At 37.7% G+C, this 27420-nt stretch overlaps 1 protein-coding gene across 10 annotated transcripts in view; it reads left to right on the top strand.

The window, feature by feature from the left end:
• ATP11B (ATPase phospholipid transporting 11B (putative)) overlaps positions 1-27420 on the top strand; it is a 69079-nt gene that overhangs the window by 33156 nt on the left and 8503 nt on the right. For 5 of the 10 annotated variants that reach the window (XR_009278153.1, XR_009278152.1, XM_058844526.1 and 2 more), the window contains exons 15-29: positions 35-103; positions 1039-1112; positions 1198-1301; positions 1458-1639; positions 2366-2569; positions 2853-3006; positions 5639-5741; positions 5986-6131; positions 6944-7003; positions 7283-7410; positions 8246-8384; positions 11651-11716; positions 12000-12103; positions 12730-12895; positions 24140-24273. Coding sequence is in view for 6 of the 10 variants with exons in the window: in XM_058844526.1 (XP_058700509.1) it covers positions 35-103; positions 1039-1112; positions 1198-1301; positions 1458-1639; positions 2366-2569; positions 2853-3006; positions 5639-5741; positions 5986-6131; positions 6944-7003; positions 7283-7410; positions 8246-8384; positions 11651-11716; positions 12000-12103; positions 12730-12895; positions 24140-24273 (1833 nt within the window). In the remaining 4 variants the exon portion in view is untranslated. Of the gene's footprint in view, positions 1-34; positions 104-1038; positions 1113-1197; positions 1302-1457; positions 1640-2365; positions 2570-2852; positions 3007-5638; positions 5742-5985; positions 6132-6943; positions 7004-7282; positions 7411-8245; positions 8385-11650; positions 11717-11999; positions 12104-12729; positions 12896-16717; positions 16804-24139; positions 25008-27420 lie in introns of those variants that run through there. The other 5 variants (XR_009278155.1, XR_009278154.1, XM_058844522.1 and 2 more) reach the window with 3 other exon arrangements.

Genomic DNA, 27420 nt, shown 5'->3' with positions numbered 1-27420 from the left:
GTGATAATTAAATGTGCATTTTCTTTATTTTTAGGGTTGGAGTAGTATTTACTGGAATTAGTGGAGACAGTATGGAAGTAAAAAGTCTTGGAAAACCAGAGAGGTATTTGTTTTTTTTCCTTGATTATTTTGAAGGACAGAACAGTAGTGAAGATTAATGAAATGTTCTTCTCTTAATCCTCTCTGTTCATAAGCAAACCTTGCCTTTCCACAGCGTGCTCTGTTTAATGCTTTTCCCTTGATGTCTTCAAGACAGCTTGCATCTTATTCCTTACCAATTGTAGCTGAGATGCAAGAATTTTGTGTGAGTTACTCTGTGTAGGTGTGTGTTGTAACAGTTTGTATCTTTTCCCATTCCTCAAAGGTAGAGACTGTAGCAGTTGGAAAACAGAATTTCATATTCAAGTCTTGTTTCAGCTCTGGAAATTCCCAGAATCAGTCTCATCTGTGCATAATCTAATTAGATATTTTAAACTTTCCCAAAATGAGTACAAATTATTAATAACTGTACATCTGCAGTATGTCATAGCTCCTTTTACTCATTTGGTCTGTGTCAGCTAGTTGGCAGTACTTTGAATTTAAATGTCTAAAATTAATTTTGTAAGCTAGTGGTAACATAACAGAGACTCATCAACTTACCAGGACACACACTTGTTTGACAGTCTAGATTTTTTTACAAATTTGTCATAAAAGAAACATGCTTTTCAAAGTTATACTTAAAGTAATGACAGAAGGATGAAAAAATAGATAGGAGCTGCTTGTAATCGCCAAATGTCAAGTTAGTATTCAGAAAGCTATTTCTGTTGGTAGAAGAACCTTTCATTCTTACAGAATGGAATTAAGCATATATAAACTGATAAAAAACAATGAAGAGTGATTGTTGTTCAGCAGTAGTAGCATTGCTTTTGGAGTTTCTATACAAAAATGACACTTTGAGGAAAGGTCTGTGGTGTAAGAGTCTATTTATAAGTAATTGTGTTTGGAAATTTATTTCTAAAAATGTTTTCTTCCTGTCCCCTTTTAAAACACAAAATGCAGGTATAAATTGCTTCATGTTTTGGAGTTTGATCCAAATCGCAGACGAATGAGTGTCATTGTAGAGAGTCCCTCAGGTAGGTGATCAGAAATTGCACTAGCAGCACTTGGGAACTTCTTAAACTGCATTATTTTTAATTTCAGTTCTATTTGACTTTCCAGGGGAGAAGCTTTTATTCACAAAGGGAGCAGAATCTTCCATTCTTCCTCGTAGTAAGAGTGGAGAAATAGATAAAACAAGGATACATGTGGATGAATTTGCTTTGGTAAGTGTATATGCTTGCCCAGCTCCCAGCCTCAGCTGATCAGAAGAAAATTCATGCAGTATACATGGTGACTTGAAATGAAAAAATTACTGATGACACCTTCTTGTTGGATCAGAATTGTATCTACTCTGAATGTAGTCTTTTATTTTCCCACAGAAAGGCCTAAGAACTTTGTGTGTGGCCTACAGAAGATTCACACCTGAGGAGTACCAAGAAATTGGCAAACGCCTTCATGAGGCCAGGACTGCCTTACAGCAGCGGGAAGAGAGATTAGCAGATGTGTTCAACTTCATAGAAAGGGATCTGGAATTACTTGGGGCTACAGGAGTAGAAGACAAGTATGCCATGGAGTTACTGCTATCTATGCTCAAACCCAGCGAGTTTAGGATTTATACTTGAAATATGAAGTGTGAAAAGCTCTCCCACTATGACCAAAAGTTCTGTGCTATTCTCGTTTAGTACGTTTTCCTTTGGGTTGAGGCACATTCAAAACAAACTTGTACCAGCTGATTCTGTCTTAATAACAGTGATGTACAGTGTGTTTCATCAGGAGAGATTTCATGGTTGTGAAGTGGAATAGTTGCAGCAAATATTTAATGCAACAGCAAATTCCTTGGGAAAGCTTCTACACACAGCTCCTTTGGAAAGCATTCTGCTTCTGCTCGTGCTCTGTAGGTCACAGGGTGTGTTGTACACTGAAGTGAGCACATGGGGCACAAGAAGCTTTTCATGCGCTACAGTAGCCAGGAATTATTGCGGACTGTTTTAAAGCTTCTCAGATGCAGTGACGGTGCCTGTTTTAAATAAAGATATGCTTATTACAAATTTTTGATCCCTTAGCAGGATTGAGGTTTATTTTTTGTTTCATCAAGGCCTTTGTTTTGTTGCTGGTAACAGTATATCATCTGCCAGACTATGATTCTCTGAAAATATATGTAAAAATGGAAAGGCAGACTTAACTCACCATGACAATGGGGTTATAGTGGTAACATGGAGTTACAGTATGAGCTCTTTTGTTCGTTAAGTGTTCAGTTGGTTATTTAAGATTTTTCTTGTTTCTCTAGACTGCAGGAGAAAGTCCAAGAAACTATAGAAGCCCTCAGGCTGGCTGGTATCAAAGTTTGGGTGCTCACTGGAGACAAGCACGAAACAGCTGTTAGTGTCAGTTTATCTTGTGGACACTTTCACAGAACCATGAACATCCTTGAGCTTGTGCAGCACAAGTCAGACAGTACCTGTGCAGAACAGCTGAGGCAGCTAGCCAAGAGGTAAAATACCTGAGATGTCACTATCTCAGTAATGTTCTTAGCTTGGATTGTTTTCATTTTTAAATTTTATGGCAGGCTCTTCGATGCACATGCCAAACAAAGAAGTTGTCTTTTTAAAAAAAAAAAAATTATTAATATCATAGCAGACTGGAAGAAGTAGTCTGTCTGGCAGATTAACTCCTTTGCTTATTGTCTGGTCAACAGACAAACAATATGGTTTATAGCAAAATTGGAATTTTACTGTTAACACTGGTATGAAGTCAACATTTTTGTCCCCAAATAGAATAAAGGAAGACCATGTTATCCAGCATGGACTGGTTGTGGATGGGACCAGCCTCTCTCTTGCACTCAGGGAACATGAAAAACTGTTCATGGAAGTTTGCAAAAACTGTTCTGCAGTGTTGTGCTGTCGCATGGCACCCCTTCAGAAAGCAAAGGTAAGTGAGAATATAGTCAGGATTTCTTTTGCAATATTTTTACCATGCTTTGTGGAGGCAAAGATTTCTGAAACTGCTTTGTTTGTTTGTCTGACCCTTTTTGTGACCTCCAAATCCTTGTTAAACTCATATCTAGAGTAGTTTGCTCAGAAGTTTCTACATGTGTGTTTAAAAGTTTGCAAGTGGATGGAGAAATCAGAATACTACCACCAAGCTCATCTTTATTCTGCCTCTTGAGTGCTCAGGAAGGCAGCAGCTCTTCCCATCTCCTGTATACTTTTGCCTTAAAAAGAACTAAATTGAAAGTTCATGAACCTGTAAGAAGAAATACTTTAAAAATACCCAAGTTTGAGGAAGAAGTAAAAGGGAAGGAAAGCTAAGGCCTAGTCTCCAGGAAAGGTTTGCCTTAATACTCTCTTCTAATATAATTTTTCCTTCACATGTACTGAATTCTACTCAAATACATGTTGGATAAGATTCACATTCAGATTTTGTGTTCTGGTTTGTGTTTTTTTACTCCAGAAAGCAAAGTTCTGAAGGACTATCTTCTTTCCTTTTGAAATTTTCTCTTCATGTAAAGATATCTCTTTATCTTAAAGCACTAGGAAACCCTTCTGTGAGGTATTACATGTTCAAGAGGCAGGCTGTTTTACTGTAACAGGAGTGACCTGTTTGGAGGTCACTCTTCCTTCCAGAGTTCTCATGCAGTCTTTAGAATCACTTCAGTATAGAACTGCTCACCTGGTATAGTATTAGTTTCAGTAAAATGAAAGGCAGTTGTAGCTAAACTGAGTAAACCAGTCTGTTGGATATGTCCACTCTTTACATTCTTTTGGCTGAAATTTTTGCCATCCTCTCTCTTTAAGGTACAGTTATTTGTCAGTGTCGTGTCCTTGTTCTTATTTTGTCATTTAACTTGATTTATAATGTTTTGTACTGCTTTCCTTAATTCCTCTCCTCACCAGCAGATAATGGAGATTATTTTCTGTCTTGAGTCATGATGTACAGTAAAATGTAATTTTGATTACAGTGAATTTTTAATTTCAAACATTGAAGTATATAAATCACCAAGACAAATGCCATAAAACATGAGGAGTAGGGAAGGAAGTGCAGGGCAGTTTAGTCTAGTCTTGCACATTATTTTTTGCTGTAGGCAACCTTTTTGTGAGGCTTATTCCAAGATTAAGCTGGAACTCAGCTTAATATCTCTGCATCTTTAATTATAATACATGTTAATGTATGGTTAGCAGTCTCACTACTAATTTTGGTATGTTTTATGACTCAAAACTTTTTTTAAACATCATCATGTCAGTCATTTGGAGCTGCTGCTGATGGCTGCTGTTAAAATTTGCCAGGGGATTTGTCTTGACCTTTTCACGTAGATGTATGTCTGTCCAAATTACGCAGGCCTTGGGCATCTCAAGAGGACTGATCTGGGTGACATCCTGCAGCCTTGTTACCTCTCTAGGATCTAATGCTAAATGTACTTGAAATAATTACCCCTTAGGAATGGGGAACCTTTAAACTTGAATATTAATGCTTGCAATTAGGGAATGTATTCCCACAACCAGGTGGATTTCTCTGAGCTGTGGACTGTGTTTAATCACTGTTGTGTTCCTCATGTGAAGTGAATTCCCACTCCTGTGAATCAATGCCTTGACACTGCCAGCTACAGCCCAATTACTCCAGTACAGTTTTTTTGTGTCTACTTAACCTCATGCAGTTGCTCTGTTGATATTTGCATTTTGGGGTTTCTGGAACTTGAGGGGGAAAATGTTTTTTCATACATACTTATTTTCTTGGTTTTGGAAAACCTCTTGAGATTTGCATTCATACCTTTACCTGCAGCCCATTTATAACTGAATTAGTGAAGTTCTACCTGAAGCTAGAGGTCTGTGGGAGGTTAATGAATCACTAATTCTCCTTAACCAAAAGTCTCATCTAACTAACTCCTCTGTATTTAGAGTATTATTGACACTTACATTGAAGATCTGATATCACTGCTCCTCTTTTGAGTATTTTAGGGCCTTGCATATCAATAATTTTTTTCCCCCATTCTGTCATATCTTCTTTTGTTTCTTTGTCAGTTGAGAATACCCCTCAGTGATAATGAAGTTGCTTTAGAAAGAAACTATTTTCCTTAATAACAGCATATGCTCTTTTAGCTAATGCATCTGCTTTTTCAAATTCTTCTTTCACCTGGATTAGTTTCATTAATTATGAATACGAAGAAGAATCTGGGTTATTAAAGGGCATTAAATCTGTATTACTCCATAAGTAAATTTTCAGTTCCAAATTTTACTTGACTTGACTTTGTTTTGTATGATAAAGCACCAAACTAAGAGCTGAAAAAGATTGAAATAAGAACAGGAAAATAGACTCAAGGCAGATATAATATTTAAATCAGGCTTGTGCTCCAAAACAGGCAGCTTTTCTAAAGAAGGAATTAATGTATGTGTGTGATTTGCCATAGCTGTATTTTACCCAAACATGGATATTCATAAAACGTATTAATTGTATCTACAGCAGTTAGTATCTAGTGTCTAGGCAGCTAACTGGGACAGTTGGGAATTGGTGACATGGTTTGTAGGTAGACTGCCTAATCTAAAAGTGTTTAATTTTCTTTTTCCAGGTGGTTCGACTGTTAAAAACCTCTCCAGAGAAGCCCATAACGCTGGCGATCGGCGATGGTGCTAATGATGTGAGCATGATCCAGGAGGCACATGTTGGCATAGGTAACTTCCTTCTGTCTCGACCAATTGGGGCTTCTTTATTTGAATCAGCAGCAGATGAGCAGCTTCTTTTAGTTGTAAGTGTGAGGAATAATATCTTCCTTTGCAACAGAAAGCTGCTGAAGTCCTTACCATGTTGAAGTGCAGGAAGACAGAACTGTAGCTTCAGATGAATGTTGTTGGGTTTTTTAAACTTTTGTTTTGTTATACTTAACCTGTTTTGTGTTTTGTTTCCCAAACATTACAGGAATCATGGGCAAGGAAGGAAGGCAAGCTGTAAGAAACAGTGACTATGCAATAGCACGGTTTAAATTCCTCTCCAAGTTGCTTTTTGTTCATGGGCACTTTTACTATATTAGAATAGCAACCCTTGTACAGTACTTTTTTTATAAGGTGAGTTTTTTTTTCCCAGCAAGAAATTTGTTTCAGATCTGAGATCTTTGTTGGGATCAGGTTAAATACCTGTTTAAACATGTTTTCTGGGCTTTCTTATTTTATATTTTACAACCAAATGCAGTAGTTTAATTGTGAAATTGTTTAGTCTTTCCACCTAGAAATAGGCTTTGAATAGTCACTGCAGTGAGTTTCTCTAGGCTGAGAGTCTGATGTGTTTGTTTTCTCAAGGCAGGGTTTTTGTTTGTTTGTTTGGGATGCTTTTGGTTTTTTGTTCGTGTTTTTGACATACGTTACATGTTTTCAAAACTCACTTTTGTTGAATTTTATCTGGGATTTCAGCTTTGGCTCCCAAATTCCTTTTGAAATTGTTTTCTTTCATTTAAAGGCAATAACATTGTGTTATATTTTGGGTTCTGCTTTGTTTGCTTCTATGCAACAAACTCGCATGACCAGGGCACAGCTTTCTCAAATAAAATGTGGAATCTAGTCTGCAAAGAGATTCTCAAGAAGAAACTGAAGGGGAACATGAATAGGTTTCTTCTACTTAAATAGTACTTAGACTACTGTAGTTAAGATGTGCTCATCAAGCACATATAGTTAAGTTCATACTTTTCAGGTTCATTGTCCCAAAGGACAAACAAAATACTCTCTCAGGCAAAGCATCTTGCTTTATTTTGCCAAATAAAATGATGAAATGCTTTGTGATCTCCCTGTGTATTTTTACCAGCTTGTAAGAGTTAGCAATTTCTCCTAGGGATGTGAGACATGTACTAAGAATTAACTATTTCCTTCACTTCTCTCTATTTCAGAATGTGTGCTTTATTACACCACAATTTTTATATCAGTTCTTCTGTTTGTTTTCACAACAAGTGAGTATTGCATGCCTGACATCTTGTCGGTGAAACACTTGAGGTCCATAATTAAGAAAATTGGAAAGGGTGACTCAAGGAGTGGCAGAGATGTTACACTTAGCAAATACCCAGCTTCATTTTCTGTATTTGATAGCTGATGTTATTGGATTCTTGTGTGAGTGCAGTTGTTTTCCTAGCTAGCAAATTCACATAATTCATCAATCATTGCTGCTCTAAGTGTGCTAATAAATCTTCATAAATTCCAAGGCATAAAATGCTTTTTGCTTTCCTTTGCAGACGCTCTATGACAGTGTATACCTGACTTTGTACAATATTTGTTTCACTTCCCTGCCTGTCCTCATCTACAGTCTTTTTGAGCAGCATGTGCACCCGCATGTATTGCAGAGTAAACCTGTGCTCTACAGGTATGTATGTCCTGCATCAATCCCCACAGGGGCACATCTGCACAACTCTGAACTTGCTATTAGGCATTTGTACAATAATTAACTGCAATTTAGGCATTTTTAGTAATTATCTCGATGAGGAAGAGTTGAAGCTACATAGTTCTCATCCTAAAAGTTAATTGAAAGAAGTATTTTAAAAGAAGTGTCCTTTTGTGTCAACCATGTTACAAGTGAAGAGCATTGAGCACTTGGTCAGCTTATATGATTGGCAGCCTTCTTCTCCATTACATGTAGGAGTTGAAAACCACTCAGACAGGAGAATGAGAGAATGAAAAACTAGGACACCATGGTTAGGGGAATCACCAAAAAAATCTTTTACTAAGGGGAGGAGTGATTTCCTGTAGAATTAGATGTCCTCCCAGTGGTAGCATGTTGCACTGCATACTACTATTTGGAGAAAAAAGTAGATATTTTTGTAAAAAGAGACATGTCTCAGATGTTTCTCTTTCTGTAAAGGTCTTTAAACAGAGCAAGGGGTAAGTATCAGGAGACCTGGCTTTTTCTTCCTCTTGCAGTTCCACCTCCAGGGATCAGAATTCTAGTTTGTGCTATTCTGAATTTGACCCATTAGAGACCCTGGCCATTGGTGACCACTCCTTAAAGCAGAGCCAAATCATGAGAGCTCAGACTTCTTTTTTTGCCCATGATTTATGTATCTTTTCCATGTGTCAGCATTTGTTAAATGTGTCTTGGTGCACTAGAAAGTTTCATTTATTCAAAGCAGTAGCAGTCATGTAGTGTGGACAACTGATGGTTTTGGACAGTATGAAATCCAAAATCTGTTTTATTTCTGCAGAGACATCAGTAAAAATGCCCATCTGGGGTTTAAACCATTTCTTTACTGGACCATCTTGGGCTTCTTTCATGCATTTGTTTTCTTTTATGGATCATATCTTCTAATGGGAGAAGACACTTCTCTGCTGGGAAATGGCCAGGTACAATATCATAAGTATTCTTCTATCACTGTAATTTTGGCATTATTTCTTAATGCTTTTTTTGGAAAATCCTTCTGTGTCCAAAAAATTTTGTTTTTATGAACTACAATTATCAAAGATTCTTTGTTGGTATTTGTGTGTGCTCTCAAGAGTAACATTTCTTAGCATGGAAATTGTAAGGTCTTGTCAGAAAGCATATGTCCCTGAAGAACATATCTTTCAAGATAATAGCTGTATCATGGTTGTCTTGAACTTCATTGTATTTTGTAAACTTTTTTTGGTCAAAATCCTATTTCATAATGTCAGCAAATGAGAATTTATATTCATTCATTCAAAACTCATTTTGAATTGGACTTAATTGCAATGTCAAGCAATGGCTTCAGTAACTGTTACAAAGTCAGGCTGAAAGTTGACAAAAGTCTTAAAGCTTCTTCTGAAAATATTTTATTTTAATTACTCTAAATGTTTTTACATTTAGTGGTGCAAGCTGCTTTTAAATTATGCTTTATATTCAATAGATGTTTTTAAGGCCATAACTTAATGAAATCATTGTACACTAATTTGACACTTTCTATTTTAAAGATGTTAAAGTTCACGGGAAGAGCCATTTACAAAAAAACTAAAAGCTTGAATGAAACCATTGCAAGTCTGTTTCCTTATTCCCCCAGGTTCTTAGTTAACTTGGTTTAGAACAATTAGATACTGATTTTTCCCTCGTTAAACGTGGGTAGTAATGGAAAAATACATTTCCTTCTCATTGCGCCACTCTTAATACTGGCATGAAGGACTTGCCAGTTCTCATAGTGCTTGGCAGAGTTACAAGCTGTGGCACAAGGGATAAAAGCAGCATCCTGCTGAATTCTCAGTGTCACCTGGTGCCAGGGAGTGGGCATGAGCTCAGGAAGTTTAGTCAGGAGTGCAGTGATGTACAGACAGTGAACAGAAGGGTCCTGAGGGGCTGCAGGCAGAGCTGGTGGTTGGCAGCGTCTGTCCCTGCGGATGAGGAGCAGTGAAGGGGGAGTGGTGCAGCCACCTGGAGCGCCCATTCCATCATCAGGTGTTTGATAAGAATGTTAAAATAGTTGTGCTTTAGATTAAAATCTCTCTTTCTAGCTGAGGCACGAGTGTGTCCTCTCTCGTCATTTGTTACAAGCTGTGGGATTTGAAATTCTTGTGAGCTGGTATAGGTCCTTCAGGACTCTTGTAATGAGGTAATTTTAGACTATGAATCAGTGTGTGTGGTTCATCCATCTTCAGTTGTCAAAGCACCTCGCTTCAAAATTGCTTAGTAAATGCCCACAGGGCAGGAAGAAACTTCCTTTGTATTTAGTAACAACTGTTTGGTTTGGGGAATTGGCAGCTGCCCTTTAGCTTCCTACATGACATGGCTTCAAATAAATTCTAAGACTTTTCTGGGTTTTAGTTACTCTGCCTCTTTTTGTTTGATAAAAGATGATGATTAGAACTGGTAGAACTGTGTTGCAGTGAAATACCTGCATTGCATAGTTTCTTGCAGAATTTAATGTGTGCCTGGAAAAGCCAGGATTAAGGGCAAAAGGATTTTGTGCACTGCTGAAGTGCTTTCTTACTAAGTCCTCAAGAAGTGATCACCTGTACAGATCTGTGGCACAGGGCAGTGTTAGTGCAAGGCCTCATGTTTCCATTCCAAGTTCTCAGTTCAGAGCACAGCAGAATAGAGGAGATTGTAAATAATTTTGTTAATACTGGTGCTTTGTTAGGCTTACCTCAACACATTGTGCAACTACTTGATCTTTTAGTTCTTTTTTCTCCCCCCTTTTTCATGCTGTGCATGTCGTCAGATATTGAAACCTAACAGGCAAATGGTAAGAGTTTAGAAGAGGAGGAGATACAAAATATTGTATCTGTTACTTCATAGGATTAAGGGATGCAGCATCCACAGTGTAAATGTGTTCAAAAATAAAATGGTGGCAAGAACCTGTTCGTGTTTTGCATTCTAACTCTGTGACCATTGAGGGCAGTGTTAGCAAAGACACTTTCTTTCACAGGTCACTCAGGAGAAGTTGCTTAATTTTACTTTGAAGATGAACATAGCAGGAGTTAACAACAAGCATGTTACTTGTTAACCATTACAGTTGGTGGGCAAGTAAATCTAAGGCTTCAAGAAGACGCGTTATCACAAAGATCTTTAAAATTATCAGTAAATCCAGACTTGTGGCTGCTTCAGTTTTGTACCTTGTGTATAGATGAGAGAAGCAGCTGTGAGATCTGTCCTCTGGCTGTTGGGATGTTTTTGTCAGAGCTCTGCAACAAGAACTACAACTGTGTGAATCCCAGTTCCCTGCCCCTGTGCCGTACTGACACATCAGCTCTAGGATGACCCTGGTTGCCTGTCTGCATGTGGTACCTTCTTCCTTGCTTGCTTAGTCTGCTACCAGTAAATGCAGAGTTGAGGATTTGGTCATTGTTCGGTTTGTCAGTGGCAAAAACAGCTGTAAAACAGCAACATCTTCCCTGTGATCCTCCAGCCAATTCCAGGCTGGACCTGGTGTAGAATGGCAGCCCTGAGTAGCATGTGTGTAGATAGATACAACCTCAGCATCCCTGCTTGGTTGTCAGAGCTGAGATTTTATTGTTGTAGACCTTGTTCAGAGTTTTGATAGTTTAATTTTTGTGCACAAGAGAATACAAAAGTAACAGATTTCAGTGTTTCAGAATTAGAGCTAAATTTTGTGTTTATTAGCCGTGAAACAAAGTGTCTTTTCCGTAGAATTTTCTTTGTAAAATACAATGGCACCATTATTTTTGAATTGTAGAATTGTGCTTGGGGTTAAAAGTGAACCTTCATCTGATGATGATGATCTGATGCATGTTTAAAATTATCTGGAAGTGTTTAAACTCAAAAGGGTTTTGCACTTAAAGTGAATACCTTCCACCCAATATTTCCTTTCTATTGGACGCTTATTGATCAAACTGGTATCTTCATTTTCCTATCATTTCATACTACTGTTTTGGCCTTTTTTTTCATATTTCATTTAGCCTTTGTGGTGATTTGTTTTGAACCAAGAAGAAAGATAATTTGTGGGTTGTTAATTTTGCTCTTATCATAAGCTGTATTTTTTTCTAGTAGTTTGTGTTGTATCCTCCTTGCTTTTTTTCATGATGATTACTTGTCACAAGCTTATGTCTTATTTCTTTAGTGTAGCTGACTTAAGAATCTAACTAACTGTGAATGCTCTTAACTGATGTTTTTTTCTTCCATGATTTTTGCCTTGCCATTTTCATAGATGTTTGGGAACTGGACATTTGGTACTTTGGTCTTCACCGTTATGGTTATTACTGTTACGATGAAGGTATGATATCACACTGTCTACTCTCTGGGTTTGGATGTATAGGCAAATGTGTAATAAAGCAGTAATTTAAAATTTATTCCAATGTTACTGATTCTTGAAGGTTCCAGATAAGTGACTTTTATGTTTAGTTTCAAGAGTGGTTGAAATTTTTCTTTAGTTTTTGTGTGTTACAACAGTATTTAGTGTTTGGGCTGGAAGTTCAGAAGTGTGTTCTGATTGGTATTTATCATTTTCTGTGAAGTGGGTGGAAAACAGAAGCTCACTGAAGTTATTTCTGTTTTAGATGGCACTAGAAACTCACTTCTGGACATGGATAAACCATTTTGTTACTTGGGGATCCATTGTCTTTTATTTCATATTCTCCTTGTTTTATGGGGGAATTATCTGGTAAGTGCTTCCCCCCCTTTATCACATGTAATATCAACGAAGCTAAAAAAACACTGAAATATTATGTTCTACTGTCTAGCTCTGAATTTTGTGACAGGTTTGTGACAAAAAAAAGTTTTAAATCTAGACTGGCCACTTGCTTTTGGTGATTCTTTGCAAAATTTCAGAAGTGCTGCTATGCTGTCCTGTGCTCAAGGACACACAGTACCTGTCTCTGGCAGCCTGTAACTATAAAGGCATTTTTAAGAAGTAAATAGGTTCCCAGAGGTGCTATGTAATAGATAAATGATTGCAACAGAAATTAGGATGCTGGGGTTTAAATCAGTAAACTGAAGTATTTTTGCCTGTAGTTTGGAGTCTGGAGAGATAGGGTTTGATTCTCTGCAGCACAATTTAAAACTAAATCATAACCATTTCCTCCAAAGTTCAGTACCCTCTTTCCCTGGAGCTCACTTGCAGGTCAGGTCTAACAGGTTGCTGGGCTTCACATGCACATGGTGCAGTTGTGACTCTGCATCCTGAGTCTCTCTGCTTGATGTAAAATAAGATATACTTGAGACAGCCTGTGCAGTGCTTTCGATCCTAAAAGTTCTTTTTAGTAATTTGCACTTCTTTTAACTTTTCAGGCCATTTTTACATACCCAGGACATGTACTTTGTATTTGTTCAACTGTTGTCAAGTGGTTCTGCTTGGTTTGCCATAATCCTCATAGTAGTTGCTTGTTTGTTTATTGATGTTGTGAAGAAAGTGCTGTACAGACATCTGCAACCAACAAGTACTGAAAAAGCTCAGGTAATGTTATGTTTTTGTATCCATCTTGAACAGTCGTTACCCTCTTACATTGCTGTCATGTTTAATGTAGAGAAGTGTTCTCATTTTGAAATACACTTGTTAATTTTAAATAACAAAAGTGAGGACACCATTTTACAAGGCAGTAATGTTTATGTTTAGTAATTGGTAATAAAAAGAATAGAGTTATTTATGAAGGGATCACTCAGTCTTTTGCATCTCACCTTGCAGCTGTATGAAAGGATCGTACTGTGCATTTTTATACTGTTTTATAGATGGTAACTTACTTTATGTGTAGGTATTAGAAGCTACTGCTCTGATTGGCACTGAATAGTTTGTAAAACATGATGTAAACAATAATTTTAAAAATTACTTCAGTAAAATTTGTTTAAATTAGTATTTCTTAAATCTCAGTCATTTCTGCTGCTATGCATTTGGTTGTTAACTCTGTATTCAAACTTATTACCCATGTGGGAGTTTCACAGATTCATGGACAAGGTCTAAAGTTATGCTGTGGTAATGGAATCTCCCTTCTGCTTGATACAGGCTACCAAAAAAACCCTTTAAATCATTCTGGTGAGATTAGACTGTCTTTTAAGGTAAATATCTCATCTCTGAGTGTTTTCTTCTTTTTAGAGACAGTTATGGAGAAATTATCCTGACCTATTGTTCTAATAGTGACTGTCTCTCTGGTTTCAGTTTTCAATGTGTTGTCTTTTTATACTCCTTCTGCTAAACTGAGAAGGTTTCTATTACAGTTTTTTGTTTTATTCACAGTTAGCTTTGTGATCAAGTTAATTTTTTAGCACTGATAGGTAGATTGGAATTGCATCTTAGTCAAGAAGGTTGTTTTAGAATCTTCTCATCATTCTTGTGTTTCTCCTGTAATTTTCACCCTTCTTCAACCTCATCTTGAATTTTGGATTTCACCAGTGGACACAATATTACAGCACAGCAGACTTCTATGCCAACTTTGGAAATAATGAGTCCCCAGCTACATTCAGATTAAAGAATAACATACATCAGTAACCTGTTATCTTCTGCATCTTCTTTCTACACATCTGCAGGTGGTGATGGTTTCTTTCAGGTCATTGATGAGAGGTCAGTTAGCGTAGGGCCAAAAATATTTAAAGTGAATGAAGAACCCAGCTGACAGAGACATGCCATGCACACTTAATGGTCTGAAACCTCTTAGCAGCTTTCTGTCCACCTGTGTGCCAGATTGATTTTTTGGTTTCCTAATTGCTTAATGCAGGTGGCACTGAGCTCTGTGCCTGCAGAACTCCTGACAGCACTGCATCAGTGCTGGTATCTTTAGCATCTAGCCTTGTAATTACTTTGATGTAAGTGCACGTGCATTTACTTAAATTATATTATCCTTCTAATTTGTGTGTTAAAAAAAAAATCCGTGTGAGACGTTCTCTTAATTTGCCTAGGACGAGCATCATGCTGACAAGCTTATTGCTAGCCAAAATATCCCACTAGTCCCTTTCCAAAACTGGAATATTGGCTGCTTTTTCTTGTCTTTAAATTTAATAGCTAAAATCCGAGGTGAATAACCACTGGCTTACATAAGAGTTTTCAGATAGACCTGGTAAGGCTCTGGGTTGCACCATTACTGCATTTCTTGGATTAGAGTGTCTGTAGGTAATGATACTTACCTGTCTTTTTTTCTCCCTTCAAAAACTAGTAGCAATATTTATCAAACACTCTCTTTCCTTCCTTGCTGTACATCACCTGTTGCTGTCTGGCACAGTATTGGTGTGGTTCTTGAGGGTTTTCATGTTCTTGAAGTGCTTGAATTAAAACCTAAAAAGCCACAAAATGCCTTTATCCTGTATTACACTTCCTGCTGCATTCTCTTGCTTTAGGAGTCCTTTCTAAAGAATTTTTGGATTCACTTTAATGCCATTACAGCTGTGCAGTCAAGGATAGAGAAGGACTTTTTATTTCTAAGAAGGAATCTTGATGAGTATCTAACACCTTTCCTGTGGCTATAGGTTAATTCCTTGCCATGGGGATTTTGCTTTGTGTATCTCTATTAGTTATCTTTTTTCTTCTTCCTTATTTGCTTTCTACTTTGCATTTGACAGAGTCACCACTGGGGTCTCTGTTTACCAAAATATTCTTTTTCTCTGAAAATTCTTAATTCCTGATGCAGCAAAGTCAAGATATCTGAAATGGGATTTGACCAGAAATTCTTCAGCAGCCATCCAGTGGTTTCTCTTTGTGTGTCTGATACTGAAATCATAGCTACAAATGTACTTGGAAAAAGAAGGCACCTCTTTGTTCCTTTCTTAAGGTTTAATCTGTTGAGATTTTCCTACTCTTGCTTTAATGGGACAGTCAGCTCCACTGGATTTCATTCACTGTTCTTGCAATGAGGAAGTGGATATAAATGAAGAGGAGCAGATGATCAGCTTAGCACATTTGTTGTCAAGAAGTGACAGAATGTTTCTTTTATGATCATACCTCATAATTTGTGCTTAAAATTCCTAGTAAATATTTTTCTTTCCGTTTCCAAGCAGAGGAAGAGACCAACTTTCAGATAGAAAGCGTTTGGAGAATTTCTTTGTCCTAAATGCTGAGGGTGATGACTGATGCTAATGCATTCTGTGGAAGCCATTGAAGGAGTAAATATGGAACTTTGTATATTGTCCTTTTAAATTATTTTTCATAGTGTAGGTGCACCCTCTGTAAAACTGAACATGTTTAATTATTCATTTTTAATTGTAGGACTACATTAGCACGTTTTCATATTGGGGGAAAGAAAAAGCTTGTTTTATAGTTACTGTGTTTTTATCATGGCAAGATAAATTGCTACATGACCTAGTTCCTTGTTTTTAAATTGCAGCTATTTAGGTTATTTGTTTCTGTCTGCCATCATTTAAATTCTAAACTAATCCCAGGAGCAGTGAGCAAAACACACATTTCTCAGCTGAAAATGCTTGCCTCTATTGTTTTAATTTTTCAGATTTTTTTTGTGTGTGACTTACCTGACTTAGTGCTCTGTATTCATTCTATCTGTAGGAATCTGCCTAACCTTGATTTTAAGCATCAAGTGTGAGTTTGCCTCTGATCTGTTAGATGTTACATGTAGCTAAGTTATTCATAAGAGAGCAGAGAAATTTAACTGATATGAGAGAGAAATTTGATAGGCTTTTAAATGTAAATATTCTTCTGTTACAGCAACTTAAATCTCAGGTCATTCATTTTGTGAAAATAAAAAATTAAAAAATTGACAGGCAAGCACGGGTTGATTTTTACAGAGGATGAGCTTGGTTAATTTTATGTTCCTTAATGCACTTAAGGTGAATGTGTGTTACTGTATTTTATTTTAGTTTTGCTGTGTTTCAAGGGGTTTTTGCTGGCCTAATGAAAAGCCATCTTAGGTGTCACTGAGGTCAGGTGCCCTGATGTAGCTTGTGGGCAATTTCTCAATATAGATCTGTTACAGAATCATACAGGAGGAATTGGACAGTAAGGTAAATGTGAATCAAAATATAAATCTTTGGGTAAAGATGAATCACAGCACTACTGAGGGGAGAACGCAATACAGAATAAAGGTATCTGGTAAAGCACAGATATAGAAGTGTGTAGGCCTTTTCTCTCAGTATGAAAGCAAAGGTACTTTAAGAATGGTCCTGCCAAACAGTGACTGGCTGTGATGGTCCCAGGAGCTGTCTTGAAGGTACCAGGCTTGTGTTCTGTATATGATGTGTATTCCACTTAAATAACAATGTGTTGTCCTGTGTCTTTCTCTTAGAAAATTACTGCTGCTACTTACTGACATGTATGTTCCATCCCTTCTCTGTCCAATTGTAGATGTACTCCAACAGAGTTGCTTTAAGTGACGAGTTCATCGCACTGCAGCCATTGTCCAGGGCAAGGAATCAGCTGAGCAAAATTAGGTAGAGTAGGAGGGACAGTTCCTCATCAACTCTTATGCATGCTCAAGGTGAACTAACCAGTGCTGAGAGAGATTGGAAGAGGCATGAATATATATTAGTGGGGTGAGAGGGCAATACCTGTAGCGCAGAAACATTCAGTTTGGTCATTTCTTGCCTTTGCTCTGTGTTTCTGAGCCAAATGCTTCTCCTAAGTAGCATGTGTTGGACGTGCTTTTTATTTTTTATTTTTTTTTAATAGGAAAAAAACATCCCTAGCATGATGCTCAATTTCCAGAATAAAGATCAGCTGTTCTTGCATCCATTGTTAAATAATCACAGTTTCTAGCATGGTTATAATGCTTTTAGTTTCTTTATGATAAAAATTAACAGTGCATTTTGCATGCTGGATAATTTCAGCTTTATAAGGCTGTGACAGGAAGATCCATGTACTTCAGGCAGCAATTTCTTGCAAGTTATTTGCCCATTTTAATTTGCTTTCAATTGTGTCAAAAGAGCAGAAAATGTTTGAAGCTTGGGTGCATCCATACCCTTGTGCAGCTGAGGCTTTTTTGTGTCTGTTTTGTGCAGCTATAAAGTGATTGTTGTTTGTTTTCAATGTGTATAGATACATATTCTTAAAGGCATTTGGCTACAAAGTCCCAGAAAATTATTCAAAACAAGATCAAAGCATACATGTGTCTGTAGGTAAAACATGATTCTGCAGCTCTTCAAACACACTGTGTTCAGCACATTAAATGCTGTCAAATGCTGGTTCTCTTTTGTAAGACTTAAGCATTCGTATGTCCCAATCTTCTCAATTCCACCAATACCTACGTCTACATCCTACAGCAAGAATCAATGCAAAGATCTGATTCCTTTTAAATATTTTTCAAGGTGACTTTGTTGTTAAAAATGTTCAAATAGGTGCCTAGGAGAACCAACCAACCTATATTTTAGGGACTTAATTGCTGTCTGTTTAACCAAAAGAGAAAAGTTTTGTATTTCCTCTGAGAGTCCACTACAACTTTACAAGGCAAGACTTGAAATGGTCATTGTGTTATGGAGTTAGTGACCCCAGTGTGAAACACAACACCTTGGATTTCCAAACACCCAGGGGGATAGTGGTGGGCTGGTTTTATTTTGTTTTTGAATTCAGCATTTAATACCTTTAAATCAGGCAAAGTACAGTATAGCTTTTGAAAGCTGTTAAACTTAGCAACATATTGGGGAGGTTCCTCTGCAAAAGCCTTTACAAGTTAGCTTTTCAAATTCTTAGTTTATCAGATATCTTAGTTTATCAAGTTACCTTTTAAAAACTTTGGATAAATATATGTAAGTCTCTGTTTTCTTAATGAATTATTAAAGTCAGTTACGTCTCACATCATATCTACACCAAAGGTTTTAGAACAGAAGATTCTGTTAAAATTTCAAAAAATAAACACATCTTAATGGTTATACAGCTGGATATCAAAGAAAAATAAAGCTGTCAAGGAATGCAGCACTGTAGCCATTAAAATACTAAAACCAGGAGAATCCCTGCTAATGTGAGGCAATTTTCTTCATATTAAACTTAGGGAAGAGTTGAAAAAAAAAGGGAAATCTGTTTTGTCCATGAGTAAAAAATGATTATGTAAATCCAGTTCTCTTGTAAGTCAGAATACACTTTAGTATCTGACAGTACCTGAACTGCAAGCACTGGCTGCTTTCTAATATGCAGTTGAGCTTGTAAAGTGCAACAAGCAGCAAACAAGGATTCAGGTCTCTCTAGTTTCTTTACTCTGTCTTTGGACAAAGTTCAAAAGTTATCCTGTGGATCCTTGCCTAAAACAGTGAAAAGGAAAAGCAATTGATAGACAGAAACCACTCACTTCACTATACTAAATAAAAGTATATCTGTGGTTTTCCCAAAGCAATAAGGCAAAGAAGCCAAGGAAAACTGTAGGAGCATGAAACAAAACAGCTGCCTGGTGAATATGTAGCTGTAAAGCAGCTGACCTGTCACACCTCATTTGTACATGCCCACCCAGGGATTGCATCCTTTGTGACTGCAGAATGCATGGAGGTTGATGAACAGACTTCAGCAGGTTTTTGTTGTTTGTAAATATGTATTAAATGTCTCAAAAGGAGCATAACTCCAGGTTAAACTACGTTATGCCTTGTTCTGCCAAAATGCTTACTCTTCTCTTGAGATCAAAAGAAGACTTCCTTTATGAATGCAAATTAAAAGAGAAGTGTGATATTGCAATAATTTTTTATTTCTGTAGGCTTCACAGTGTGCAAAAAATGTTCAAGTTTATATTGAGTACATTGGTGATGTACAGTTAAGATCTTTGAGGGGATCTTCTAAGTGTCCAGGTGATTCCTGTAAGTCAGAATTGCACTCTCGTGTGTGCCTGTTGGAGTCTTGCCTCTGAACTTTACTGTCCCTTTTGGAACATGGGATGAAGAGGAAATCAGGCGGCGCCAGCAGGTGCAGGTGTTGTGCTTAGCTGGAGTCTGGCTGAGCACTGCTTTCTTCCACAGCTGCCTCTCCTGCTCTTGGAATGTGTGAAATAAGTATTTTAGGGTACTAACTGGGTCCCAGTCTTATGTCATTCCATGTTTTTACCTGTAAAGAAAGTGTTCTGTGTGCATGTATGTCTACATATCTTGTGCTTTGTAAGAACTGTCAGAAATTTTAAGCCACGTTTCAGAAGTGTTGCTTGGACAGATGTTTTAATTCTACTTACTGATGGGATTAACTATGTTTACAGAGTTTCTACCTTTGGACAGTGTGTTATGAACTGTACCCAGAACTGGAGAAATGTAAGACACAAGAAAGGGTTTTATTTACAGAGAAGGCTGTCAGTGCACAGTGTTGTATCTGGGGCTCTGGAGCATTTACCTTGTCACAGCCAAACCCTGTTCTTCCTCCAGCCCTATGAGTCTGTTATTGCCTGGTTTTCCCTTCATCTCAGTCCAGATCTGCTCTTCAGCTGTCTCCAGGCTTCAGGCCCTGGCTTTATGGCCTTCATTCCTTGTTTGTATTTTTAACTCTAGCTCCTGTTCCATAGGATTCCCCCCCTACAGCTTTCAGGTCTGACCCAGCCCAGCTGTGTGTGAGAGCAGACAGGCCTCTGTTCCTCTTGCCACCTATGTTTTCTGTAAGGAGTGTGTAATTTCCAAGAAAGTTGCCCAAGTGGAAGTATGAATTCCACTAATGAGGTGTGCTAGAACACCCTGATGTGCTGCACTTTGGTCAAGGGTAATCTTTCTTTACAGACCTGTTCCTTGTGTTAGCATAGCTTGGTGTGGATCTGTTGGCTAATCCACAGAAGCTATCACAGGAAGATGAGGAAATGAGGGAAGAATGCACCATTTTGGATTTGACTTCAGTCACAAAAGTGCACATACTACTTACCTGAAGAAACTTTTGTCTAATGATTTGGAAATAATGAAATAATTTGGCACTTGTAGGTTCATTTGATACAAAGAGTAGAAAAAGATATGAAGAAAACATGGCAGTGAAGTTGTTAGATGTCAATATTCCTACATATTTTATTTAAAAATTTTAAATCTAATTGTAGATTGGTATACGGAATATTAAAGGTTAAAGATAGTGAGATTTACAGTAGGGAACAAGTTTTAACTTAATTGTACAATAGTAATAACCATCTCATATCAATTTTCTAAAACATCTATGTGGCATCAGAATGTTGGCAGCTGGGACCTGCAGTCAGGAAAACACCTGCAGTTCTCTTAACTTGGTGTACAGGATTAAACATGCATTCCCCATTCCTCAAAGTCCCAGCTTTTCAGTGTGATTAAAATCTTGAGTTGAAATGTCTGTCTTGTGGCATATGGAATAACCTGCAATTATTTACCTGCAACAAACAGACTGAAATGATCCTTTCTGTTAGAAGGGGGAGAACAAAACTCCAAAATCTAAGAATTTTAGATAGATTCCAAATTTTGGGGGTTTCCTTGTTGTAATCTGTAGAGCACAAAAAGGCCAAACACTTTTAACACTTGGGTGCTGAGAAGCCACATTTGATCTGTCAAAAATAAGAATTGCCTCTTGACCTTGTAAATATTTCTTGTTCTCTCAAGACCAGACCTGTGAAAGTTCTTGTAACAATGATAACTGTTTTAAAGCAATGCAAGCATGGTGCTTTATAAGATCTGTTGCTTTTCTGTCCTTCCAGATGGAAGAAGATAAGGGTTCAGTCAGCTCAGCATGTGACTTTGCTGAAAGCAGGCACAGAGGGGAGGACAGTAGGCAGCTGCTAGACCCATCTTGCCTGCCCGACAGTTCTTACCTCCACTAGGTAGTACTCCCACTGTACCCTAATGTGTGTGTATTTATTTACATATATTATACAGAGACAGTCATTCAGCCATCTCCAAAATACCCATATTTTTGGTATCTAAAAGAAAAATTGCATCACAGAATGCCGATTTTTTTTCTTTATCAAACTGAATCATTCTTTAATTCTGCACCTCAATTGCTTTTTGATTTATTACATCCAGTGGGCCATTCTCATATGAAGTATTATGTTTCTTGAGATTCCAGATCTTAACTTATGAGCATACTTTATTTGCTGCCCAAATATTAATAATATCTGGTATTTCTCCATAATCATTATTTTTTTTAAAGCATTGTCTCTCCTGCCTTGTGTTTCCTGAGGGTTTGTTTCAGGTCTCCGGGGAACATTATGCCTTCCTGCCTTGCCATGCCAGGTTTTACTTCGCTATAAAACTATGACCATAATTGTCCTCCACAGAGAAAAAGTGAGAAAAGGGACTCTCTAGCATATTCCTTCCAGGTAGTGGGTGTAAATACAAAAATCCATGTTCACCAGTCAATGATAAACAACATATCTCCATATAAAATATAGTTGGCTTTTTTTGTTCTTAATGTTCTTACAGTATTTCTTTACACTTGACTGTGAGTTTGACAGAACAGAATTGTTGTTTCCAGGCTTACGTAAGGTCTCATTTGCCATTTTTTAGAAAAGCGATATTAACTTTTTCGTAAGTTGTGATTCAACCATGATCCTAGCTTTTTGTATCTAACTTGTGAAGAATAAAGGAGATTCTCCAGAAAAAGAGACATTACACCTCCAAAATCCAGAGCTGAGGGTTTGCTCCTTGGAAGCTTTTTGGGTTACTCTTGGTTCCTCTTTCTGACACTCTTTGGATAATATCCAGGACTGCTGGCTCTCAGGGTAACAAATGCTAAGGAGAAAAATGCTCTGGTTCATCTGATCCAGCATACAGCCATTGTAATGTGACTAACTGCAGTAAAGGTCTGCTTGAGAATAATGGATGAACTAAATACTCTCTTTGAAATCCTGAGTGTAGGAATGTTAAAGTTTTGTATTGCTGTGACCACGCCTGTGAAGGTCACTCCATCTGCAGCAGGGGGTTTGCCTGCTGACCCTCCACATGGGAATTCCTTCTGCTCTGTGTAATCTCTTGTGTCACAGCTCTGAGACAAGTCTGAGCTGGCTCTGAAGGTCATATTTGCTGGTACTGCAGTGCTGCAAAGTGTGCAGTTCCTGATTCTGGTATCTTCTGTGGCACTGCAGTAGTGGTAGTCATCACATGGTGTTCAGGGACTCAGGCTCTGTTGAAGTGTGTTTTGTTTTGTTTGTCTTTAAACCAGAACCCCTTTCAGACCTGTCACTTGTAAATCTTCTGCTCCTGCCTTTCAGGTACAGAAGTTCATTGTCACAATAAAATGTTCCTTTTGTGTCCCAAAGACCCCCCAGATGAGTGTGTGAGTTAGAGCATTTTCTGCCTGTACTCAGCCACAGCCTCTGAGGTGCAGCATCCACAGGATCAGGGGGCTCAGTTTGTAGAGAATCCTGTGTGTTCCAACAGCTGCTGAGCAGCAGTTCTGTGAACATCACAGTGTGATGTGTGTGATGGGAAGGTTTGGAGGGGCTGTGGGGAATGTGGCACAGGGCTGAGGAAGGGGCAGGCACAGGAAAAGGTGCATGGAAACAAACACCAGTTCTGCGTGTGTTCCTCCTTGTCCTACCAGTTGAGATTTTTCTCTTTTATTTCCAAAAGCCTCTTGTCTCTGTTAGCTGCCTCTTTGTTGTGTAGGCTGTTCTTCTGTTGTGACGCTGTAAACGTGTCCTGTTTGGGGGGAATTAGGAAAGAGAGTGTCTCCACTCACAGTAAACCGTTCCCATAGGGAACTCTTGAGGTTCTTTGCTTTCCTTACAGTGTTTGGCAACTGTGGATGGCGTGGAAGAAATTGGGGCTCAAAAACAGAATCTTCAGACAACAGTCAGTGACCTTTGATGTTGCAGTGAAAAGTTGTGGGAAGGTCTTAAGTGAGCTGTGTCCCGTCATGGACTAAGATGCCTCCTCCCAGAATTCTTCTTTCACTGGTGTGAGGAGAGGGTAATGGATGCTTAAGTTCAGCCTCTGTGTTCAGTATTTGTTTGACAGGATGCTCTCATGGAGAGTTTAAAATTAAATTAAAAAGCATCCCCACACTTCACATTTTTATTTCTCTTTGGAATGGTTACTGAAGTCATTTTAGGATAGTCTCTCTGCAGAAGTAGGAGATTCCAGTTATGGTGCAGTTGATGCAGCAGTGCTGTGGAGGAGCACACTGGTTGGTGGCACTTACACCCATATATCTGTTACTGCTTTCTTTCCATTTTATTTCTTTTATTCTTTTTTTTCTCACCTACAAAACATGAGCTGTTGAAGGATTTTATTATGCTAATGTTGAATTATTCTTCATGCTGGCATGAACATGACTGAACCTTTCTGACATCAGCCTCGTTTGCTTTTGGATAAGCCATGTTCACACAATCAGGAATGTGCTTTTGTTCCATACCAAGCCAAGGGTATCTGTGGTAGTGATATAATGTAAATTATTCTAGGAAGTTGCATTGTGCACTTGAGGAAGAATTACTTGGGATCGGGTGGCTGTGTTGTATTCTGCAGCCTGAAGCTTTGTCTTGATAAATTTTCCTTAAAATAGATGTATAAATTGTTATAGGGCCACAGAGGTGAATCAAGGCATCCCAGCTGGAAGTGCATGTGCTCTGCTGTGGGGTTTGTTGGTGGGAATTCCTGACCAGTTCATTTCCAGTGTTAGGCAGATGTGGTGCCAGACAATTTCCATGTGCTCAACAAGGCTGCGCTCAAACCTCGGGAAGAATAAATTTTAGAGTATGTAGACCTGAGGGAGTAGTAATATTATTATTGTAGTTCTTCTATGAAATTGAAAAGTATTCAACACTCTAGCTTTAAGAAAACTTGCTTTTCCTAAGTGTTTTTCAGTAGCATCTTCATTGCTAGAATTTGTGAATACTGACTTTTCTTTTTTCTTTCTATTTTTTCTTTCCAGCTTACTGAGGCAGGTTCAGGTATCAACTGCTTGGACTCCATGTGCTGCTTCTCAGATGGGGAAACAGCATGCACATCTGTTAGAAGAATGCTGGAACGACTAATGGGAAGGTGTAGCCCAACCCGGGTCAACAGGTGTGGCATTTCTCTCAATAGCCTTTGCTGCAGACGATTCTCCTATAAACTGGAACCCGATGAGCCTGCAGCAATAGATGTCTAGAAACCAGCTGCAGGTTTTGCTTATCTAAGTAGAAAATGCAACTCTTTATTGTACTTTTTTCATCCTAAAAGATTAGCTTCTTGTTTCTTTTTGAGTGGTTTCTTTTGGGATGGGGAAGGGAAAAATGATTTTCGAAAGATTTCTGTTAAAGTGTTTAGTTTGGCTTTACAAGCTCTTGTGTTGTATCTTATCGTAATTTCTCTTGATTTGTACATTCTTCTCTTTAGAAAATCAAGCCTTGCTGCTGTTTTTGTTCTCCTTTTTATGATTACATTTTGCCTTCATGAATCAGGAGTTGTTTGTAAAGTCAAAAGACTTTTCCCTTTGGTTCTTGATGTACAACCTCCAAATATTTACCTTGGAGCTTGCATTACTCCTGAAGGTATACAAAAGGCTCACATTCCCCCCCTTAAATCTAACTTCATTGTTAGGAGGAGAGCCTTTAAATCTTTCAGCCATTGATTGATATGAAGATGAAATATTTTTGTAGTATAACTTTTATAATCTATTTCTAAAATCAGAGTGATTGACAGAACAGAGTCTTCAGGTTCTAAGAATTTTCAATGTTTTTTGGGTTCCAGAAGGTATATTGTCAAAATCATGTGTGCCATTCCAAAGTATGTGCTAAAATAAATCTTTCCTTCACAAACCACGTGTGAAACAAACATCAGTGGGGTAAAAGCACGTTGAGTAATTGACTGTGTCTGAGGAGCAGCACAGCTCCTGCAGTCAGCCCAACTGGGAGAGGAGCTCTCACTGAATCCTCTCATTTGCCATCTCCCCATTTCCTTAACAAAGCGGGATAGCAAACAAATATGGAAATATTTGGGGGTAGAAATAAAAATAGTCTTTTGTACATCGTAATCTCTGTCCCTGAATGATATCACGGTCCTTCATTGGTCAAAAGGCAAACCTGAAAACACTGAACTCCACACATTTTCAAGGAAACTCATTTGGTATTTGAAGAACTTCGTCTCTTTCAGTTAAAGGTTGTGATATCATTCACTGGGTATCAAATCTCATGTGAGTAATTTTCCCTGACAGCTTTGTCAGCTCTGGTTCTGCCTTTAGGTACTGCCTGGTCTGTAGCTCATCTCTGTTGGAACTCTTGTGTTGAACATGGTGTCTGTGCTTTCAGTCAGTCTCTCTCTTCTGGCTTGCTTATGAAATTTATTCAATGTTTCTACAAATCTAGGGTATGAGTATGCAAGAAGTTTCATTCCATATGAAAAATGAACTGTTACAATTAAGTACATTTTTACTTCAAACTTGCTGTGTAGAAAGCGGGCATGATGTGTAAAATAAACAGTTTAATAGAATTTTTAATCTACAAGGTGAGCATTTAATTGATCTAAAAATCAACATTTTGGTAGCAGTTGCTCTAACTTTTTTGGGTTTTGTTTTTTTTTTCACTTCTCTGTAAAATTGTGCTTTCCAAATGAGGAATTTCTCATGCTACTTCTTTTCACTTACTGTTATCTAATTAGGGCAGATTGTTAGTTAACGATTGCCTTAGTAACCTGTAGTCTTATAAGGTAGGTATTTTGGGTTTTGTTTTCTGCAATGTATTTGCAGTTTTACAATTTTCTCTTTGTTCCATTCAAATTTTCTTTCCTTAAGAATTTAAAAATACTTATTGAAGCTAACTCATATTTGACAGAATATTAAACACTTTTTTTCAAGACTGCTTTTTCTCAGGTTTCTTTTCTGCTTACCTCATGTAGTTCTCAGAAGAAGTTTCATCTAGCCAAATAATTTTAGAGTTCTTAAAACACAGACATTAGGATTAAGTTCAATGAATATGCAAAACTATCTTGGTGCTACACTAAGGGCTTGAAGTTCTGTGAGTTTTGCTTCTGCTTCTGGTTGAAATTGCTCTGAACAATCTTCTAGTTTCACTTAAATTTATGTACAGTACAAAAAGAAAAGAGATTTTTCAGTCAGTCATATTTCTTTTCTCCAATGATTTCGGCTCCTTCCACTCAGTATTGACACTTAAAACCTGATCTAAAAGTCAAGGAACCATTTTCTCCCTTATACTTTTTTGCTAATATGAAAAAGTCTTTATTCATGTTATAAATTACTAATTGCTTAAATCACATGACCCAGTTACAAGTTGTGAAATGCTGAAGGTACAATTAAGAAAACTGTTGGATGATTTTAAAATTGTTCAGGCTTTGCTCATGACCTTGAGCTGCTTTGTTATTTATTTAAATCTCCAGAAGATTGTGCAGTCCCCAACAGGATGATCTTTTGAGTATTTGTACTCTGTAAAACAGCTAAGTATTCAACCAGGAGGTAGCTGCAAATTATTTTCATTGATTGAAATCATGCTGATGAATATGTTGTTTGTGCAAGTGCTGTAGAATGAAGAGCACTGTTTTAAATAATGTTGCTGTAGCCAGCTTGTGTTGTATTCTCTGCTCCTGATGTTCTGTCAAATATGATATTCTGTCAAATATGATAACATGAAATCAAACGTATCAAATTTTGATAAAAACTTTGATGAATCAAAGTCATACAAATGCTTGGAGTAGTGGGCCACAGGAATATAGTCTCTTTGTGCTTAATTTACTGCTTGTAAAATGTATTTGAGAAGTATTTTCTATAGCTTCCTTCACGAGTTAGAATATAAAATGTGTGGTGTGGTATGTTAAAATGCATTTTTGTCTGTATGTTCCATTAAATTGTCTGTCGACTTGTCAGTCACTAAAATATTAAGAATGCTGGATCACATACATTACTTGTACAGTAGGAGTCATTGCTGAATTGTTGGGTCTCCCATTAGTGGTTCTTGTGTCAAGGCACTGCATGGAACAGTTCTAAAGAAACAGCAGATTTCTGACAGAGCCTAATTTGGAGGATAAGCTCGATGTGTTTTGGTTTCCTGCCTTCTAAACTTCTTCAGCTTTCCCATACAGCCCTATAATGCTGTCCAGCCAAGAACAGCATTTCTTCCAGGCAGTAATTTGTCCTCAAGTGAAAGACATTGTGAGACCCCTTTGAGTCAGCAGCTCTGATGTCTGGGGTGGTTCCCTGACGTTCTGAGGTGTAACAGAAGG

This window comes from Poecile atricapillus, chromosome 8, assembly GCF_030490865.1.
Source record: "Poecile atricapillus isolate bPoeAtr1 chromosome 8, bPoeAtr1.hap1, whole genome shotgun sequence".
NCBI classification, from domain to species: Eukaryota; Metazoa; Chordata; class Aves; order Passeriformes; family Paridae; genus Poecile; species Poecile atricapillus.
The sequence above is the reverse complement of the archived record's forward strand: the minus strand, read 5'-3'. Positions and strand labels throughout refer to the sequence as shown.